Source organism: Mastigoproctus giganteus, chromosome 2 (assembly GCF_048544385.1).
Source record: "Mastigoproctus giganteus isolate SK-2022 chromosome 2, ASM4854438v1, whole genome shotgun sequence".
NCBI classification, from domain to species: domain Eukaryota; kingdom Metazoa; phylum Arthropoda; class Arachnida; order Uropygi; family Thelyphonidae; genus Mastigoproctus; species Mastigoproctus giganteus.
Window position 1 is genome coordinate 67177667 of NC_143576.1, and position 22191 is coordinate 67199857.

The following is a 22191-nucleotide window of genomic DNA, read 5'->3' on the forward strand; positions in this document are numbered from 1 at the left end:
GGCTTATGTCACAGGTCACTCAAAGCACAAGTACTTTTATCAGAACCTTAAACTGTCTTAGCCTAGAACACTAAGATAAGGCAGTCTAAGGTTCTAGTAAGTTTTATCCATAGTTCCCAATGCAATAAAACAACAGACTATCATTTGAACAAGAAGCCATTTCCCAAGCATTTTCAACAGCAAAGTTCAATTTATTAATAACTTGTTTATAACTGTTGTGAGAATTAGCGCAGACAGAAAATGAAGCTGGAGATCCAGAAACAAACCAAACGTAAGCATGCACTTTTTATTTTCAAATCACTCATGGTTACAAAGGATGGGAATTTAGGGTTAATTGAGGGGAGAAAAAGGATTTCATCCATGAAAGCTTAACTTGGTAATGCAATCTGAGAAAGTACATGGATAAGAAGAGTTAAAGCAGTAGTCCAACTAAAGAAGGACCTCGCAGATAGTGGGGAGGAGGACACGAATTTGATGTGATGCGTCATTTTATATGTTTCAGAAATTGAAATAAGTTTCATTCAACCTACAATATTCTAGAATTGTGTGTTCGCCCTTTATCCTCCTTTTATAACAGTGATGGCAAAAAGAAAACAATGACTGTAGTTTGTTTTTTAAGCGACTATCAAAAATACATAACTTGACTACACCTTAACCAAGGTATAAAAGTACAGTAAGTGCCAGTTATAGTGATCACTGGTTATTATAATCACCCACTTTAGAGAATCAAATTTCAAATAACAGATTCAAATTGATAAAATGCACTACACTTTCATAGTTTATTAGAATCACAACTTCAGTTATAAGAATCAGTTTTAAATGCCTGTGATATTTTTCTAAAGCACATTTCGGGAGTTCACATTTCTGTTGTTGTTATTTTGGTTTTTAGGAGCATTAGCAACTAAGGCCATATTGCTCCGGGAATATGCGGTGGTCATTCCTTGACCTTTCTGCATCCTCCGTATTTGGTGGTAACGGGCTCGAACCCCGGTCTAATCAAGAAGCCTGTGCTATGCACTGCTGCTCTTTCCCAGCTGGCTACGGAAGTGCCTTCACATTTCTAGAGGCCACAACCTTAAAAGAGTTCACAGTTTATTGGGCCTTTTTGTTTGTACAATCTGTTATAAACAGGTAGTTACTACAGCTTTAACAGAAGAAAAAATTGCCCAGTCTGTTATTGATTATTTCGCCAAGGAGGAGGAAAATGAAGATGAACCCGAATGAATTCCACTTACAAAGCAGCAAACTCGTGAAGCTATAGCTGTCTGTCCTGTGGAGAGCATTGGAAGAAACTGGTGCAAGTGATCATGAATATAGACTATCATACAATACTGAAAAATCTATAGACTTTGTAGTGATAATTTAAAGCAATCTAAAATAAGTGAATATTTAAAATTATAATCGTATTACAAAGTGTTATGTATATCAATTAAGCTATGTACATAAGTATAAATTTATTTTTATTTTGTTAACCTGTGGATAATATTCTTCTGATTTTCGTGATCATTTAATTGGTAAATAAGTGTAAATTTGTATAGCCTGTGGAGAATATTTGTCAATTTTCGCTTATTAGAATCGGCATTTATTAGAGTCAAAATTCAATTTGCAAACGTGATCACTGTAACCGACGCTTATTGTAGTTATCTTATTATAACAAATTTGTGTAACCTTTTTACAAATTTTTGGTGTACTGTGGTGTTCACAAGAAGACTCAAGTTCTAAATTAACTACTGCTGGAGAGAAGCATTGTTTAAAAGTCTTTTAACAATTTTTTTTCTGATTAATGTTTGGCTGTTCAATTTTAAGAGTGATGTCCATTTAACTGCTGAATTTGTAAAAATAGCAATTTTACTTACTTTTAAATCTGCCTCTAGTCTTCTTGTAATTGTATTGAGTGCACATACAGTAAACCCTTGATTTTACAAACCTCAATTAAATGGACAAAAAAAAATTTCACTGGCACAGAATGTGGAGGGCTAGTCAGAATGTTGTCGACAACTTTGGCAGTTTATGTCAAATATACTACACACATTCTGTGACAAAAATGCTGTCAAATGAAAGCAAAGTTTTTTGCCACGACAGAGATGATACAGACATCTGCAATGTCTGAACTGGATAGTGCTGCATGCAAAATGGCATCACCTGTGGAGAAATCATTTTGTATTCTCTGTTATCATGAAACTAAATGAAGTGTTTCAGTGCAGCGATCATTCTGAACTAAATTTCAGAGAAATCCACCAACTCAAGACTCCATCATTAAGTGGTATAGTCAGTTTGTGGGACATGGATGCATCTGCAAGGGCAAAAGCACAGTTCATCCCAGCACAGATGACGCAACTGTAGAATGTGTGCAATAGGCATATATCTCAGAAGTCCCTGCAAATTGACTAACAAGGCCAAAAGAGAGCTTGGGATTCCACAGAAGTGTTTAGCATATTCTCAGAAGGCAACTCTCCATGCATCCTTACAAAATTCATTTGTTACAAGCCCTAACCACATGACAAAGTTTCTAAGTATGAATTTTGTTGTAACATCCAAGAACCATGTGATACTGTTGGAAATTTCACAGACAGATAGGTGTTTACCAATGGAGCCACATTTCACCTCAGCGGTAAGGTCAATCAGCACAACAATCAAATCTGGGGAAGTGAGAACCCACACGAAACTGTGTAACATGAAAAGTAAATATTTTCTGTGCAATGTCCATAAAAAAAGATTTATCGGCCTTCTTTTTGCTGAAGACACTGTGAATGACATTTATTACATTGATATGCTAATCAAGTGGTTGCTGCCACAACTGACACAACACAAACAACTTCATTTTACAACAGGATGGGGCTTTGCCACATTTTCATAGAGAGGTATGAAAGTTTCAGAATGACAATTATCCCCATCACTGGATTGGCTGTGTTTCCACCAATGGCAAACTTTTACTTCATTGGCCACCGAGATCAGCAGACCTCACTCCCTTAGATTTTTATCTATGGGATTTCATGAAAGATCTGGTGTTTGTGACCCCTAACCTGTCACTTTGCAAGAGTTGCAAAGATATATCACTACACCTATTGCTCAGATTGACAACAATATGCTGGAGAAAGGGTGGCATGAATTTGATTACCACATTGATGTGTGTAGGGTCACACATGGAGCCCATATTGGTCTATAAGGTAAATTAAAATTTTTGATATTTTTTCTTTCATCTGACAGCTTTTTTTTTTTTACAGAAAAAAAATGTAGTTTAAACTGTCAAAGTTGTTAACAACATTTTGACTAACCCTGTATTTCATGAGATAGGGAAAACAGGATCACATGAGTCACATTAGTCAACAGTAAACAACTCAGTCTGTTTATGTATACACTATTATATTGTGTCCTGTTTCTTTATTATAACTTCATAGCCACAGCTCCTAAGTAAACTGGTGAAAAGTGTGTGCATTTGAGTGTTGCACAGAAATTAAATCTATTACAGAAGTTACTGTGGTGTTTATTTCCCACAACATAAGGAATATTGCATGGGGTGGGTGACAGTGTCATATACTGTTAAAAGCAAGGCTAAGTTTAAGAAGTTTTTAAGGAGTCTGAAGCCTAACAGAAAATCACCAGTATCTCAACTTCTGCTTCTTGGCTCCAACTCTGAACTAAGTTTCTCTAGACACCAACTTGTTCACAGTTTAAATTATGTACCAATTATCTCCACCTTTTACTATTTATCAACCAAAAAATTAAGGTAAATAAAAAAGGCTGTTTGTTTCAGGAATTTATAATACAGTAAACCCCCACTATTCACGGTATCTGTATTCGCAGTTGATGATTTAATATAAAATGAAACCTAAAAAAAATGTGAATTTTAAAGCGCTGTGAACATTTTCCGCCATAAAAAAAACATGGGCATGGCTAAAATTATCTTTCCTGGTCAAAACAGCAATCAGTGGGTGGGGGAGAGGGATGACAAAATCGTGAGCATGGATGTTTCTCGCTAATCCTTGTTCAGTATGTGTTATGCGCTTGTCATGGAAGGTTTCATCGTTTGCTTTTAATTTATATGCTTATAAATTGAATAAATTTATCAATTTATAAATTGATATGTTTACAAAAGTGATAAATCTACCGTTTTGCAGTGTAAAACAGACTTTTTCGAGTGTGTTAATGGAAGAAAATGACTTTATTGTGGACAAGTTCTTTCTAACCTGTACAAAAATATGGCTACGAATAACAAGGGAAATGTGAAAAGATCAAAGAAGGTGATGATATTAGCGAATAAAATTGAGCTATTAGACAAAATTTCTAATGGTGAAAGTGTCTCCTCAGTGGCAAAACATTATAAAAATCAATGAGTCAACGGTAAGGTCAATCAAAAAATCGGAAGAAAAAATTCGCCGTAGTATCTGTGAAAACGGGCTAATTTCTTCAAAAATTTGCTCTAACTCGTGATGTTAAATTAGAAAAAATGGAAAAAGATTTAAATCTGTGGATAGAAGACCAAACTCAAAATAAAATTCCGTTAAGTTCACTCATCATTCGTGAAAAGGCAAAACTCCTTTATCAACATTTTAGCGAAACTGGTGATAGCACTGGCGGGATAAGTTTTTTAGCTAGCAAAGGCACTGGTTTGAAAGATTTATTTGAAATTTCTAATAAATATTACATTGAATATTAAATTGTTTGTTTCTTATTTTCATTAGACAGTACATTTCACTATGTACTGTCTATGTACATAGTCATATTATGAAGGTACATATAATACATACACAGACAAAGTTTTAGACTAGTTTTTCTTATATATTTCATACTTTGGAACAGAACCCCTTTATTATTATGGGAGCCATAACTCAGTATTTGCGGCATTTCTCAGGAACGTAACCCCCTGCGAATAGCGGGGTTTACTGTACCTACATATAGAGAGTAACTATTTAAATTTTCAATTATATATGGCAGAAACATTGGGGAAAGACTTTCATTCTAACAGACATTTGAAAATAATGTCTCACCCTTCCCCCATTAGTTCGTAAAATTAAGTGCATATTTTACTGTATATTCTTTTTCATCCAAAATAATTTTTAGCACGAGAAATTTTGCACTTGTTTGTGTATTCAGTAAAGAAGGAAATCCTTAGTTCTGAACCAGTTAATATTAGTGACTCCATTATTTTCACTGGAACAGAAGTTAAACTAATAGGTCTATAATTATTTGCATCACACTTTTAACCCCCTTTGTGAATTGGGGATACATTTTCACATCTCCAGTCCATGGGGACCTCCCCTGAATCCAAGGATGCTCTCATAATTATGGCTAAGGGTTTGGGTTTGCTTAGTTGCTTTGCCGCCTCCTTTAATATAACTGGATAGATCCCATCCACCACAGGTGCCTTTTTTAAGTTTAACTTCCACAATTTCTCCTCCACTTTGCTCTCCGTTATTACAATATCATTTAGCTCCCTGTTAGAGTTTAGTACATTTCTGACCTCCCCTTCCTTACAGAATTCCTCATGTGTGAATGTAGATACAAAATACTCATTCAGTTTGTCAGCTATCTGAGGAGGATCATCAACAGTCAAACCATCAACATCCAGTGGACCAATCTGATTCATCTCCTTCCTTCTAGAGGTTACATAAGTAAAGAAGCCTTTGTTGTTTTTCTTTGCATCCTTTAAATCTGTGGATTTAAAGGATGCAAAGAAAAACCAATGATGTTTTGTAATCAGTCACAGCCTGCCTAATCTCCGTGACTTCATTACAGAATAGTTTATATCTACCGTAGGCTTCTGTGTCACCTGATAAATTATATATATATATATATATATCCCATGCATTTTTCTTCTCTGCCACAAATCTCTTTAGTTCATCTGGCATCCATATGGAACTAAATCTTGAAAGTTTCTTAGTTGGTATGAAAAGGCTAGTAGCTTCCAAGATTAATTCCCTGAAGGCTTCCCATTTAGAATTTGATGTTTTTAACATCAGTTGATCCCACTCTATAGAATTTAAAAACTGTCTGAGACCACTGTAGTCACCTTTACAAAAACAAAAAACTCTTCCCTTTACCCTTGATGGTAGTTACATCTTTAAGTAAATCCCACATCAGTACACTGTCACCTAGTGGTTCCTTTATCTGCATATTCTTAATGGATGAATAATCACTACTGATATTCAGATCAAGAGTATTACCCCCACTGGTTGCCCCTAGAACACATTGCTGTAGAAAACAATCCTCCACAACCCTCCAATAAATCCACAAAAGCCTTGCTAGCAAGCAAGTGACCAATCACAAGTTCCAGTCAATATCTGGAAAGTTAAAATCCCCCATTACAACACATACTGATTTACTGGCCCACTATTTCTCTGCACAATTGTTTGTTGTACTCAAAGTCATTAGGCCTATAACACACTCCTACTCTCATTTTCCCTTTCCCAGTGCTTATGTCACACCAAACTGACTCAACATTACACTGTCCACCCATGTCAACTGGATGCACTACCTTAGATTTTGTTTCTTAACTAACAGCATAACCCCTCCTCCCTACCCTTTCTTTGTCTACACAATGTACTCCCCAAATTCCAATTCTGCACTGCTTATATTTGTGTGACACCATATCTCTGATATCCCAAAGGCATATCATTGATACGATCCCATGTGCTGCTCTGGCAGCCTCTGCAATGCTCAGAAAACTTCATAACTGCCTGCACAATTATACCAAAGTCTTTTTCATTCTCCACTACCCTGAGCGTAGTATTGCACAATACTATACTCACTCTGGGGCTACAGCTACTCATATTCAGTACTTTGCATTTGTCAATATTAAACTTCAGTTGCCTAACTTTTCTAGATTCTGTTGCAGTAGTGTACTGCCATAAACAATCCTGCCAACCTTCATATTGTCTGCAAAGTTGGACATTACGCCTAATATACCTTCATCAATATCACTGATAAATACGGATAACACCTGGAGAACTCTACTAATAATATTAGTCTACGAAGAGCAGTATCTATTGATTGCCACTCTGTCTTCTCCCACTCAACCAGAGAGTGGCAATCAATAAAGAAAAATTCTCCTTTTTAAGGCATCAGGCGGATAAGCAATTGTATGACAATAAAGACAGTGCAATTTCATCCAAGCTCATCAGCACTTTGTCTACAAAGTACTGATGAGTTCTTGGAAGAAAAATGAAACTATAGGCAGGTATGCACAAGGGGAGGAGAGACTGACTGGCATAAGACAATGAAGGACTCTTAAGCTTTAGTTTTGATAACAGTTCAAATCTCTACAAGGTTTTTTTTTTTTTTTTTCATAATCAATTAATCATTTATTTAAATAACTGAGTTTCATATGCTTATCACTAATCCACCCATTTTAATCACTAGCATGTAATACAATCAACCATTTACCTTGGCTGTTGTTCAGAAGACTTCTTTTCCCAGCATCAACCTTGCCAACCTTTTTTGAGTAGGACATAAATATTCAAGTTTTGTCCATGCATATTATAAATAGACAAGGATTGTAAGTTCAGATTTTGTCTATGTATATTTTAGTGCACTTGCATCATTTATATACAATGATGCAAGTTATTGTTTAGCCAATTATTGATTAGCAAATTTGCAATAGCAGCATCGTTTAAGTTACATCTCATATTGTGAATACCTTCACGACGAGTTGCCATGACATTGCACTACTTCGAATAAGTAACGCTTCACCCGAAGGAGAAGACTGTTGTTACTTATTCTCAGTGGATACCACCATCCAAAACGCACCGTTTCTGGGCTATTTGGCCCTTCTTCGGTGGGTGGGTAGATACCCAAGTAATGTAATGATGACAAAACAGTTGTGAAGTATATCTCCACAATATGAGAGATGCTTGATGGTGTATGATATAAGTTAGGACTCAAATGCATTAAGGGCTTATGCCTCAAGCTGCGAAAGAGTTAGACTATGTATATTTTAGTGCACTTGCATCATTTATACACAGCCAATTATAGATTAGCAAATTTGCAATAGCGGCATCGTTTAATTTACATCTCATATTGTGAATACCTTCACGACAAGTTGCCATGATAGCCCTGAAACGGTGTCATCTGGGTGGTGGTATCCACTGAGAATAAGTAACAACAGTCTTCTCCTTCGGGTGAAGCATTACTTATTCGAAGTAGTGAAGGTATTCACAATATCAGATGTAACTTAAACGTTGCCGCTATTGCAAATTTGCTAATCTATAATTTGGCTGTGTATAAATGATGCAAGTGCACTAAAATATACATAGTCTAACTCTTTCGCAGCTTGAGGCATAAGCCCTTAATGCATTAGAGTTCAGATTTTGTTTAATGTGCCTGTATGCACCTCCTTGGCAACTAATATCAAATTGCTAAATGAGTATTTCTATCATGATTTCTATACACAAATTCAAAATTTCCTTTAAACCACTATACAGAAATGTACAACAACAGTAAATTCAATCTCTTCCTTCTTAATTAAAGAAAGTATCTTAATATTATTACTGCTATACAGTTCATAAACTTACTATTGTATGCAAACCTTGCCAAAATCATCCACTGGTAACAAGTTTGTTTTCTAGATTCCAAGGCTGTCCTTTCATTGATACATTTTGCTTGGTGCTACTCTTAAGTCAAATGTGCTGCAGCAATAGAGAATTCTGCAGCATTTGACTGTTTATTAGAGGACTTTCTTAATTTGCCTTATAAAATAATTGATACAATTTCAAACATAATCCAGTTGCATTGGTATACACTGGATTATAGTGTTCCCTTTTGGTGACGCGGATTCTTGCTGGTTTTTGCCTTAGATAGCCATCAACATTAATTGCAAAACCGGAAGATACACAAACTATTTTTCCTCCCTAAGATTATAGCAAATGCCCTATTTATTCTGATGTTTCTCACCAGTCCATAGTCAAGAAATACTATTTCAGTCCTGAAACAATCAAAAATTACACCTAAAGGAAAGAATTAAAAGTGTGCTACATCTAATCAACTACCAATAACACAGATAGAAACATGAAGGAAGTTAACCAATCACCATAAAATTGGCCATCTTTGCTAGACCTTCAGGGAACAGGGCTCCTAATACTTTTACTCCATTTTCAAATTTAACTTTCTGTCTCCATCTAACCTTACTCCCTCATTCTACCCCAGTTACTAAGAACACATCATGCAATACTGATGCTGGCCATTCAAGCCAAACAGGCATTAGCAGACCAATTCCCCACTCTACCAAGAATTACAATGTTAGAAAGGCTGCATCGTAGTAATCAATCAATAATAACATGGTAGTAGTTTATCCTCCTAGGCATTTCACCAGCACTGCAGACAATAATAACACCAAGTGATATTAGGTATCCACAGGTGATCATTTCTTTATAACTGTATTACCACATGGCTATCAATATAATCTCTAAATTAAAAAGTTTTATCTTTCCACTGAAGGAGGTTCAAAGGTTAGAAATATAATGTGATTATATCTTTCTTATTATAATCATTTTTATTAGTAAATTATAAGTTTAACAGTCACGTTGTTTCTTCCCATCATTACATTAGCCTACACAAGATCACCTTTTAAAAACCATATCAGAAGTACTATGCCTACTGGCAAGAGTAAAATACTGGTATTTCTATGTTATAATATACTTCATTATTAAAAATTTTTCACTATGATCACCGGAAAATATCAATGACATTTTCTAAATACTTACAAATATTCCTATTTGGTATACACAATTTATAACAGGTTATCATGCAATATAAAAATGCTTATAGCAACTGGCCAGATTCGATTAAATTGTGAAAAACTGAAATAACAATAACATTTCTTTAGTTTCATGGAGAGCTGTTCTCATTCCATCTGTTCGGTCCTCATTTCAATCTCCTCAGTTAGAACCATAATAAAACTTTCCTATATGAACAGCATATTTCCTTAATGGTACCTAATACTCCACTGAACTACATAAAACACAGTATTGTTAATAACATGATTTTTGAAATAAAATAAGACTTAAAATAACATTTTAAAACGATATCAAAAAAATGAATCATATACCTGTTTTGAAGTTGATATATAATCTAAAATTGAATTAATAGATTTTTCTGAATAGTTTCGCGTCACTGCACTTTTTATGTAAGTCAGGAGCTGTTTATACCGATTCATCATTTCACCATGGTTACCCTACAGGGTAAAAAAAAAAAAGCCACACATGAAGGAAACATTACACAGAACTAATTCTAAACATGATACCAAGAGAAGTGTCTACTTCATTACTACATTCAGTTGTTAACTTCAAATTTAACATACAAACAAAAATCTAATATGTATTTTATTTTGTTTTGAGTTTTATTTTCTGTATAAATTGATATTTTAAACCACTACCAGAAGATACATGATTCATTATAATTAATTTGTATTAATAAGGGCACGAAATATGATACAGTTGTACACGTTGGCACTACTGATACTAAGAATAGGAGATCTGAGGACTTACTTAACAAGCACAAGGAAATGTTGAGAAAAAGCCAAGCTACGGTTAAATGTGAATTGCCTGCAATTCTGCTTAGGAATGATAGGAGGAAGTGCATGGTGAGAGACCTATCAATCAATTCAGCCCAGCAGAAACAGTGCAAAGCACATGAGGTAGAATGTTTCTCACCATAGTCTGTTCTTGTCAACAGGAGAAAATGTTTTTACTGGGATGGGATACACTACAACAGATGAGGTGCAAGAATATTCACTGATGCTATCAAAGCTTTGTTAGGTGGATCAATAAACTGCTAGCTTAGGAGCATACACAGATTAATGGATTAAATACAGCCACAGGCACAGGTGGCTTGCACTGCTTCTATTGAAACATAAGCAGCCTGTTGTTGTTGTTTGTTATTTGGTTTTTATGAGTTGTTGTTGTTGTTTGGTTTTTTAGGAGCATAAGCAACTAAGGCCATATTGCTCCGGGAATATGCGGTGGTCATTCCCTGACCTTTCTGCATTCTCCGTATTTGGCAGTCACGGGCTCGAACCCCGGTCTAATCAAGAAGCATGTGCTACGCACTGCTGCTCCTGCCCACCTGGCTATGGAGGTGCCAAGGTTTTTATGAGCATTAGCAACTAAGCCCATATTGCTCCGGGAATATGCGGTGGTCATTCCCTGACCTTTCCGCATCCTCCGTATTTGGTAGTCACGGGATCGAACCCCCAGTCTAATCAAGAAGCGTGTGTTACGCACTGCTGCTGCTCCTTCCCAGCTGGCTACGGAGGCGCCCGATAAGCAGCCTAAGGAGCGAGGTGATCAGAATTACAAGGACAGTTGGTGGTCAGTGGAAGAAGCAAATAAATGGGCCACACCAGGGTTACTAAGCGCAAAAAAAGGCACATACATTAATCATAGGAATTTAGTAAATCAATGTAATGAATTTAAAATACTGGTTAAGTCTTCAAATGCAAACGTTATTTGTTTAGGAGCATTAGCAACTAAGGCCATATTGCTCCGGGATATGCGGTGGTCATTCCCTGACCTTTCCGCATCCTCCGTATTTGGTGGTGACGGGCTCGAACCCCGGTCTAATCAAGAAGCGTGTGCTGCTCCTTCCCACCTGGCTACGGAGGCGCCATTCAAATGCAAACAGTGTAGCAATGTATGTCAGATGTATAGTGCCACTCAGGCTTCAGGAATAAAGAATTTGAATGAAGAGAGTACAATGTGTAGAGAAAGAAACAGACAGGACGGAAGGGGAGGTATACATTAGTTAAGAGGCATATAAAGTATAGATATTTGTTAAGAAATCAGATAAGAAGATGACAAACAGAGTGAGTCAGTAAATCAGAATGTTTTATAATGTAGAATTTATGAATGTAGAATGTTCTAGATATTGGGTGGAACTTGAGTTGGTTACTCACACACTAGCAAGACTTTTGTGGATTTATTGGATGGCTCTTTTCTACAGCAGCACATTATAGAGGCAACAAGACAAAACAATATTCTTGATCTGATTATCAACAGCGACTCTTCATACATTAAGAAGCTGCAGATAAGAGAACCACTAGAGCTGGAAGTGAACACAGTGTATCAATGTGCGATTTACTTAAAGATGTAACTACCACAGAAGATAAAGGAAATGGCTTTTACTTTCATAAAGGTGATTGAATGACAAGGTGTTCTTAGACAGTTTAATTCCATACAGTGAGATCAACTGATGCTACCAGCAGCTAATTCTAAATGGAAAGCATTTAGGGAAGTTATCATAAAAACTAATAGGCTTTTTATACCAATTAAGAGAATTAGACCTAAATAAATGTCAGATGAACTGATGAAACTTTTGGCAGAGAATAAAAATGAATGAGGCATATAAAACATCAGGTGAAGCAGAAGCCTACAACAAATAAAAACAGGTCAGCAATCAAGTCACAAAGGAGGTTAGACAAGCTAAGGTAGAGTGAGATGTCTCCGGCAAAAGATACAAAGAAAATCAGAAAAACATTAGTGTTTAGTTATGTAAACACTAAAAGGAAGGGAGATGAATATCACAATGGCCACCGATATAAACGGCTAGATGCTGATGATCCTGCTCAGGTCACTGACAAACAATAGGTATTTTGCATCTACATTCAACCATGAGGAATTCTTTAGGGAGGGGGATGCCAGAAGTTTATGAAATTCTAACAGGGAGCTAAATGATTTTGTTATAACAGAGAGGAAAGTGGAAGAAAAACTATTGAAGTTAAACATAAAAAAGGCACCTAGTGTGGATGGATCTATAGAATTATGAGGTGTAGCAATGAAGTTGCCAGACTGGTGCTGCTGTAACCATTTTCAATGAGTTTGTAAATAAATGCAAGTGGTATGTTGTAGTTCAAACTTCCTCCAACAGATGATGGTCCAGTACGCTGACAGGTTGCAGGTAACAACCAGTTTTGCTAGTAGCATTAAATTTTATCCAATTTTGCTTTAAACTGGGAAAATCTGCAAAACAAAACTGATGAAACACTAAGTCATACCAGTGTGCTTGAATTGTACAATCTGTTCAAGCACAAACACGAGAATGTTTACAATGACCCAAAAAGTGGGCATCCATCAACCACTCAAAATGAGAATTGCAAAATTTCAGGAAATTTTGTGGCAAAAGATCATCATTTGATCCTCAAATAATGCCTAATGAGTTGGATATGAATAAAGACATGATTTGTCAAATTCTGCATGAATCTTTAGGGAAAAGGAAAATTAGTGCAAAATTCGTGCCACACAGCCTCACAGATTACAAAAAACAATGAAGAGAGTAATCATACAAAGACTTCATCCAGACTTGTCAAGGCAATCCTTGCCACTGGAGATGAACATTGGATGTTTCAGTACAACTTAGAGATGAAATCATGCAGTGGACTTCAAAATCATCACAAAGGCCCAAAAAGTTTCATTTAGAAGTCCAAGATCATGCTGATCATGTTTTTCGACAAATGGCATGATTCACAAGGAATTTGTCTCTGAAGGGAAAAGAGTTAATAATGTGTTCTACATACAGGTGCTTCAAAGTGTATCGAAATGCATTTCCCGAGCGAGGCTAACATTCTGAGAAAGGCTGCTGATTCGTATTGCATGAAAATGCCCCTGCCCATTCTGCACTTGCTGTGAAGACATTTATGACAAAACATGGCCCTGTAGAGATCAGGTCAACCATCCACCCTATTCTCCCGATCCACCAGCCTCCTCTTCTTCTTCCTCTTTACCAAGATAAAAACTTCTCTCAAAAGGGATTTCAGGTGGTTGAGGATATAAGGAAAAATGTAACAGTCAAATTGAACATCACCTCTTTGGACACCTTTGCTGAATCTTTTCAGCAACTTTTAGACAGTTGTAATAAGTGCATTCAATCAGGTAGTGATTACTTTGAATTAAAAACAAAAATAATATAGTAAAAATTTTTGACCTCCTTCACTTTGTGTTCTTTTTATTGCATCCGGTCCAGGAACTTTATTTTCTCACCTCACATTAAGAAGAGGCAATAAAAGAGTTAAGAAAACCTTTAGCTGCAATTATAAAAGCATTCTTGGATTAGGAAAAGCTCCTTATGGATTGGAGATATTAGCATAGGCATATGATGCAAGAAAGCAAGCTTATGCAGCATCAGCCAAAAAAAAAAAAAAAAAAAACCCACTTCCACTTCACCCCTCCATTTGTTCGAAATACCTGTCCAGCTGAGCGTTAAATTTATTTAGGCTATCAACTTCCACGACAAGGGATGGAAGTCTGTTCCACCAACCAACCACCCGCTGGCTAAAGGCAATTTTCCACACATCTTTCCTACATCTGTCTTTCCTCAATTCGAATTCATGCCCTCTCAGGTGATTATTCTGAGCAACAGGAAGAATCCTATCAGCATTGAGAATGCTCAAACCATTCAAGGCTTTATACACCTCTATCAGATCACCTCGCTGGTGCCTAGTCTCCAGACACTGTAATTTGCAAAACTTAAGCCTTTCTTTGTAAGAGTACCCCTTTGTTCCATTCACTAATCTTCTTGCCCTTCTCTGTACTCGTTCCAGCAGCTCTCCATCCTTCTTGAAATGAGGCTTCCAGACCTGTATACAGTACTCAAGGTGTGACCTGACCATTGCCTTATAAAATGGAATAATCACCTCCTTATCCCTGCTTGCAAAATTCCTGTATATCATTGACAAGACACCATGAGCTACTCTTCCAGCCCATCTGCACTGCACAGAGAACTTCATATCTGCCTGCACAATTACCCCCAGGTCCTTTTCATTCTCTACCACTGTCAGTGTAGTAACCACAGAGTTGATACGCTGCTCTGGGGTTGCTGTTTCCTATATGTAGTACTTTATATTTGTCAATGTTAAACTTCATTTGCCACCTCTCAGCCCATCTGCTCAACCTTTCCAGATCCAGTTGCAGCAACATAGTGTCAGTAGTGTCCTTGACAACCCTACCAACCTTTGTATCATCTGCAAACTTGGACATTAAGCTTGACATACCATCATAAATATCATTTATAAATACAGAAAACAATAATGGACCCAACACTGAACCCTGAGGGACTCCACTAATAACATTAGTCCATGATGAGCAGTGTCCATTGATTACCACTCTGTCATCTCCCCCTCAACCACCCCTTTATCCATAGCAGCAATTTGCCTCCAATGCCACACTTCTCCAATTTGTGCAGCAGTCTTCCATGTGCAACAGTATCAAAAGCCTTTCTAAGATCCAAGTATATAATATCAAAGTTATTCCCTACATCCAGTTCTTTTGTGACTGCATCATAGTATCCAATCAAATTGGTCACGCAAGACTTCCCCTTAACAAAACCATTCTGTGTCCGAGCTATAACTGAAGTCTTGTCTAGATGATCCTGCAGTGCTTCTTTAACCAGTGCCTCCATTAATTTTCCTGGAACAGAAGTTAAACTCACAGGTCTATAATTACTTGTGTCAGCATTTGATCCTCCTTTGTGAATTGTGGGTCACATTTGCACATCTCCAGTCTGGGGGTACCTCCCCTGAGTCCAAGGAAGCTCTCATAATTATGGCTAAGGGTTTGCTTACTTCCTTTGCTGCCTCCTTCAATATAACGATAGATCCAATCCATACCAGGTGCCTTTCTTGTGTTTATCTTCAACAATTTCTCCTCCACTTTACTCTCAGTTATTACAAGATTCTCTAGCTTACTGCCAGAGTTGAATACACCTCTGGCATTCCCCTCCCTGAATAACTCATGTGTGAATGTAGATGGAAAATATTCATTCTGTTTGTTAGTTACCTGAGCAGGATCATCAACAGTTGAACCATCGATATCAAGTGGACCAATCTGATTCATTCCCTTCCTTCTAGAGTTTACATAAGTAAAGAACTGTTTGCTGTTTTTCTTTGCATCCCTTGCCAAAGATTTCTCGTAATCTGCCTTTGCCTGCCTAACCTCCTTTCTAACTTGGTTACAGAACAACTTGTATCTATCATAGGCTTCTGTGTCACGTGTTAATTTATATGTATCCCATGCATTTTTCTTCTTGTCATATCTCTCATTAGTTCATCTGACAGCCATTTAGGCCTAAACCTTGAACAATATTTCTTAGTTGGTATGTAAAGCCTAGTATCTTCCAAGATAAATTCTTTGAATGCTTCACATTTTGAATTTGCTGTTGGTAACATCTTCAGTTAGTCCCACTGTATAGAATTTAAATATAGTCTCAGACCATCACAGTCGCCTTTATGAAAGAAAAAACCCTTCCCTTTACCCCTGGTGGTAGTAACCTCTTTGAGTAAATCCCACTTCAGCACACAGTGATCACTGCCACCTAGTGGTTCCTTTATCTGCAGATTCTTAATGCACAAAGATTCATTACTGATAATCAAATCAAGAGTATTACTCCCTCTAGTTGCCTCCCGAACATGCTGATGTAAAAAACAATCATCCAAAAAATCCACAAAAGCCTTGCTAGTGTGTGAGTGACCAACCCACAAATTCCAGTCAATATCTTAATTTGTTTAATATAACAATTGATTTATTAATCAACTTTTATATTAAATTATCTTCTATAAGTAGATTATAGACCTAGGCAGAATCCTTAGTTTATTCTAAATTGAGATAGCGAGATTTGGAAGCTAATCAATACTTACGAGTCCGTAGAAGTACTGTTCGTGAATTCCCGCCATTTTTTCACGATAGCATAAGCTTAGTGTAGTATAGTGCATAATATAATATTGTCAATTAATCAGTAAATCTATTAATCTTGATAAACTTTATTGTCAATTAAATTGTACTTTTAACTCTATATATATATAACGACTTAATCGTAACAAATAATTAATACATAACTATAGTGGTACACGTGATACGGAAGTTATATAAAGGGAACTCGTAGAAAACACTAGATACCGAAAAAATAAATATAGTGTTATAACTGTTTTGGGATATAACTTAAGGATTTTAATTTTGTTTTGAAATTTTATTGAATTAAATCGGAATCATGACTCTGACCAGAGCAGCAAAGCAAAAGGCTCAAGCTAATGGGAGTGCTGTGGTTCAGGGGAGAACTGAGGGGGGGCAGTTGCCCTCTGAATCACAGTCTTTTAAAATGCACTGTTTGCTTGATGTTTGCGGAGCAGTCGGGTACGGGACATGATACTGCCAAGGGGGATGTCTTTGTGTGTGCACGATGTAAGGAGTGCAAGGATATCAGGCGACAACTCAGCGTTGTTATGGGCCTTTATGAGAGCTTATAGGACAGGGTGGATGCCCTCGAAAGAAATAAATTGAGGGGCCCATCAATCCCTCAGCCACCCACATCAACGCCAGAGCTTGCACTTGGTCATCAGGCAACACAGAGGCAGCCCCCTAGGCAGAATGTGCTGGTCCCACAGGAACTAGTAGTTGTTGGTGACTCTATTGTCAGGGAAGCGGGGAACATGCTTTGTAAAAAGGATAGGTGGAATAGGATATGTCTGCCAGGGGCAAAGGTTGATGACGTTGTAGAATGAATATCATCTTTTAAGGGCACAAAAGGTGATATAGTTGTACACGTTGGCACAAAAGATATTAAGAGTAGGAGAAAGGAGGAATTACTTAGCAAGTACAGGTCACTGTTGAAAAAAAAGCCGTGAATTAGGGTTGAATTTGAAAGTGTCTGCAATTCTGCCCAGACACGATAGGACCGAGTATATGATGAGAGCCTTGTCGATCAATTCGGCCCTGGAGGGTTTGTGCAAGGCTCAAGGGGTAGAATTTTTTTTCAGCCTGGACTGTACTTGTTAACAGGAGAGATTGCTTCTACAGGGATGGGATACACTTAAATAGAAAGGGCGCAAGAATTTTTGCTGATGCTGTCGAGGCAGAGTTAGGTGGGTCGGAAAACTGCTAGTTGGGGGGGGGGATACAAGGACTAATAGATTAACAGTAGCCACTGGCAGAGGTGGAAGTGATACTTGCACTGCTTCTATTGAAATGAGCAGAAGCCTGAAAAACAAGATGCAGGATATTTCAGAGACTGCTGGGAGTCATTGCGGTACAAGTAAACACATGGGTTGAGTTAGGGTAGCCAAGAATAGAAACAGGTGCATGTATACCAGCGTGTACACCAATGCTAGGAGTTTGGTAAATAAATTTGATGAATTTGAGGTATTGCTCAAAACATCAAAGGCAGATATTGTTGGGATATCAGAGACGTGGTGTCACACAGATATGATGAATGCGGAACTGGAATTTGGGTAATACAATGTGTATAGAAAGGATAGACAGGACAGGAGGAGAGGAGGGGTAATGCTATTAGTTAAGAAACACAAAGTCCAAGGAAGTGAAGCCAGTCGACATCGATAGACAGGGCAGTGTCGAGTCAGTTTGGTGTGACATAAGCATAGGGAAATCAAAATTGAGAGTAGGAGTGTGCTATAGGCCTAATGACTCTGATGAGTATAATAAGGAACTGTACAGGGAAATAGAGTGGGCCAGTAAATCAGAGAGTCTTATAATGGGGGATTTTAATTTCCCAGATATTGACTGGAATTTGTGGGTTGGTCACTTGCACAATAGCAAGGCTTTTGTGGATTTATTGGATGATTGTTTTCTACATCAGCATGTTCGTGAGGCAACAAGAGGGAGCAATACTCTTGATCTGATTATCAGTAGTGATTCTTCATGCATTAAGAATCTGCAGATAAATGAACCACTAGGTGGCAGTGATCACAGTGTGTTGAAATGGGATTTACTCAAGGAGGTAACTACCATCAGAGGTAAAGGGAAGGGTTTTTGTTTTCGTAAAGGCAACTATGATGGTCTGAGACAGTATTTAAATTCTATACAGTGGGACCAACTGATGATGTTACCAACAACAAACTCAAAATGGGAAGCATTCAAGGAACTAATCTTGGAGGCTACCAGGCTTTACATACCAACTAAGAAATATTGTTCAAGGTTTAGGCCTAAATGGTTGTCAGATGAATTAATGAGACATGTGGCAGAGAAGAAACATGCATGGGATACATACAAATTAATGGGTGACATGGAAGCCTATGATAGATATAAGTTGGTCTGTAACCAAGTCACAAAGGAGATTAGGCAGGCAAAGGCAGACTACGAAAAATCCTTGGCAAAGGATGCAAAGAAAAACAGAAAAGAGTTCTTTACCTATTTAAACTCAAGAAGGAAAGGGATGAATCAGATTGGTCCACTGGATATTGATGGATCAACAGTTGAGGATCCTGCTCAGGTGGCTAACGATCTAAACAAGTATTTTGCATCTACATTCACGCATGAGGAGTTATTCAGGAAGGAGAATGATGTAGGTAAAGTAAACATTGGCAGTGAGCTGGATGATTTTGTAATAACTGAGAGGAAAGTGGAGGAGAGATTGTTGAGGATAAACATAAAAAAGGCACCTGGGGTGGATGGGATCTATCCAGTTATATTAAAGGAGGCAGCAAAGGAAGGAGGCAAACCCCTAGCCATAATTATGAGAGCTTCTTTGGACTCAGGGGAGGTACCCATAGACTAGAGATGTGCAAATGTAACCCCAATTCACAAAGGAGGATCAAAGGCTGACACAAGTAATTATAGACCTGTTAGTTTAACTTCTGTTCCAGGTAAATTAATGGAGGCACTGGTTAAAGAAGCACTGCAGGATCATCTAGACAAGAATTCAGTTATAGCTCGGACACAGAATGGTTTTGTTAAGGGGAAGTCTTGCTTGACCAATTTGATTGGATACTATGATGTAGTCACAAAAGAACTAGATGCAGGGAATAACTTTGATATTATATATTTGGATCTTAGAAACGCTTTTGATACTGTTGCACATGGAAGACTGCTGCACAAATTGGAGCAGTGTGGCACTGGAGGCAAATTGTTGCTATGGATAAGGGGATGGTTGAGTGGCAGAAGACAGAGAGTGGTAATCAATGGACACTACTCAACGTGGACTAATGTTATTAGTGGAGTTCCTCAGGGTTCAGTGTTGGGTCCGTTGTTGTTTTCGGTGTTTATGAATGATATTGATGATGGGATATCAAGTTTAATGTCCAAGTTTGCAGATGATACAAAGGTTGGCAGGGTTGTTAAGGACACTACACTACTGACGCTATGCTGCTGCAACAGGATCTGGAAAGGTTGAACAGATGGGCTGAGAGGTGGCAAATGAAGTTTAACATTGACAAATGTAAAGTACTACATATGGGAAATAGTAACCCCAGAGCAACGTATCAACTCTGCGGTACTACACTGACAGTGGTGGAGAATGAAAAGGACCTGGGGGTAATTGTGCAGGCAGATATGAAGTTCTCTGAGCAGTGCAGACGAGCTGCAAGAGTAGCTCATGGTGTCTTGTCAATGATATACAGGAATTTTTCTAGAAGGGATAAGGAGGTGATTATTCCCTTGTATAAGGCAATGGTTAGGCCACATCTTGAGTACTGTATACAGGTCTGGAGGCCTCATTTCAAGAAGGATGTAGAACTGCTGGAACGGGTACAGAGAAGGGCAACAAGATTAGTGAATGGAACAAAGGGTTGCTCTTACGAAGAAAGGCTTATGTTTTGCAAATTACAGAGTCTGGAGACTAGGCACCGGCGAGGTGATCTGATAGAGTTGTATAAGGCTTTGAATGGTTTGAGCATGCTCAATGCCAATGGGATTCTTCATCTTGTTCAGAATAATCAGCTCAGAGGGCATAAATTCAAATTGAGGAAGGACGGATGTCGGATAGATGTGCGGAAATTTGCCTTTGGCCAGCGGGTGGTTGGTTGGTGGAATCGACTTCCATCACTTGTTGTTGAAGTTGACAGCCTAAACAAATTTAAGGCTCAACTGGACAGGTATTTCGAGCGAACGGAGGGGTGAAATGGGAGTGGTGTGTGTGTGTTTTTTTTTTTTTGGGCTGATGCTGAATAAGCTTGCTTTCTTGCATCATATGCCTCTACTAATGCTAATATCTGGAAAACTAAAATCCCCCATTATAAGATTCTCTGATTTACTGGCCCACTATTTCCCTGTACAGTTTCTTATTATACTCATCAGAGTCATTGGGCCTATAGCACACTCCTACTCTCAATTTTGATCTCCTAATGCTTATATCACACCAAACTGACTCGACACTGCACTGTCCAGCGATGTCTACTGGCTTCACTTCCTTGGATTTTATGTGTTTCTTAACTAATAGCATAACCCCTCCTCCCTTCCTATCCTGTCTATCCTTTCTGTAGACGTTGTACTCCCCAAATTCCAGTTCTGCATTCCTTATATCTGTGTGACACCACGTCTCTGATATCCCAACAATATCTGCCTTTGATGCTTTGAGCAATACCTCAAATTCATCAAATATATTTACCAAACTTCTAGCATTGGTGTACATGCAAGTATACATGCACCTGTTTCTATTCTTAGCTAACCTAACACAATCCAAGTGTTTACTTGTACCGCAATGACTCCCAGCAGTCTCTGAAATATCCTGCATCTTGTTTTTCAGGCTTCTGCTCATTCCAATAGAAGCAGTGCAAGAATCACTTTCACCTCTGCCAGTGGCTACTGTTAATCTATTAGTCTTTGTATCCCCCAAACTAGCAGTTTTTCGACCCACCTAACACTGCCCCGATAGCATCAGCAAATATTCTTGCAAATATCAAATATGCAAATATCCACACTATATAAACTGGAATTTGACTTTATGAGCAGTGTGGCATTAGGGGCAGGTCACTGCTATAGATAAAGGGATGGTTGAATAGCAGGAGAAAGTGGCAGTAGTTAGTTAGTTAAATTATAATTAGTGGAAAAAATAATTAGTGGATTTGCTGATGCTATCGAGGCAGTGTTAGGTGGGTTGGAAAACTGCTAGCTTGTGGGGATACAAGGACTAATAGATTAACAGTAGTCACTGGCAGAGGTGAAAGTGATTCTTGCACTGCTACAGCCCTTTATGAACAAATGCCATTAGTGGAGTCCCTTGTTGCTCGTTGCTGGTCCTTTAGTGTAACTTTGCTGAAAATAACAAAGCAGGTATGGTTAATGACAGTAATCTGTCTACGCTACCACAATAAGACCAGGATATATTAAGCAGATGGAATGACAAGTGGAATTAAGTTTAACACACATAAATACAAGGATCTGCATTTGAATAGAAGTAATCCTACAATAACATACCACTTGGGTAGTATTACATCCAGGGTAGTGAATGATGGAAAAAGACCATATGTAATTGTACAGTCTT

The 22191-nt window shown here is 37.8% G+C and overlaps 1 protein-coding gene across 1 annotated transcript in view; it reads right to left on the reverse strand.

Moving 5' to 3' along the window:
- Positions 1–22191, reverse strand: part of alien (COP9 signalosome complex subunit 2 alien) — a 424708-nt gene that overhangs the window by 284487 nt on the left and 118030 nt on the right. The window contains exon 4 of the mRNA XM_090368501.1: positions 10043–10168. Within this exon, the coding sequence (XP_090224627.1) occupies positions 10043–10168 (126 nt within the window). The remainder of the gene's footprint in view (positions 1–10042; positions 10169–22191) is intronic.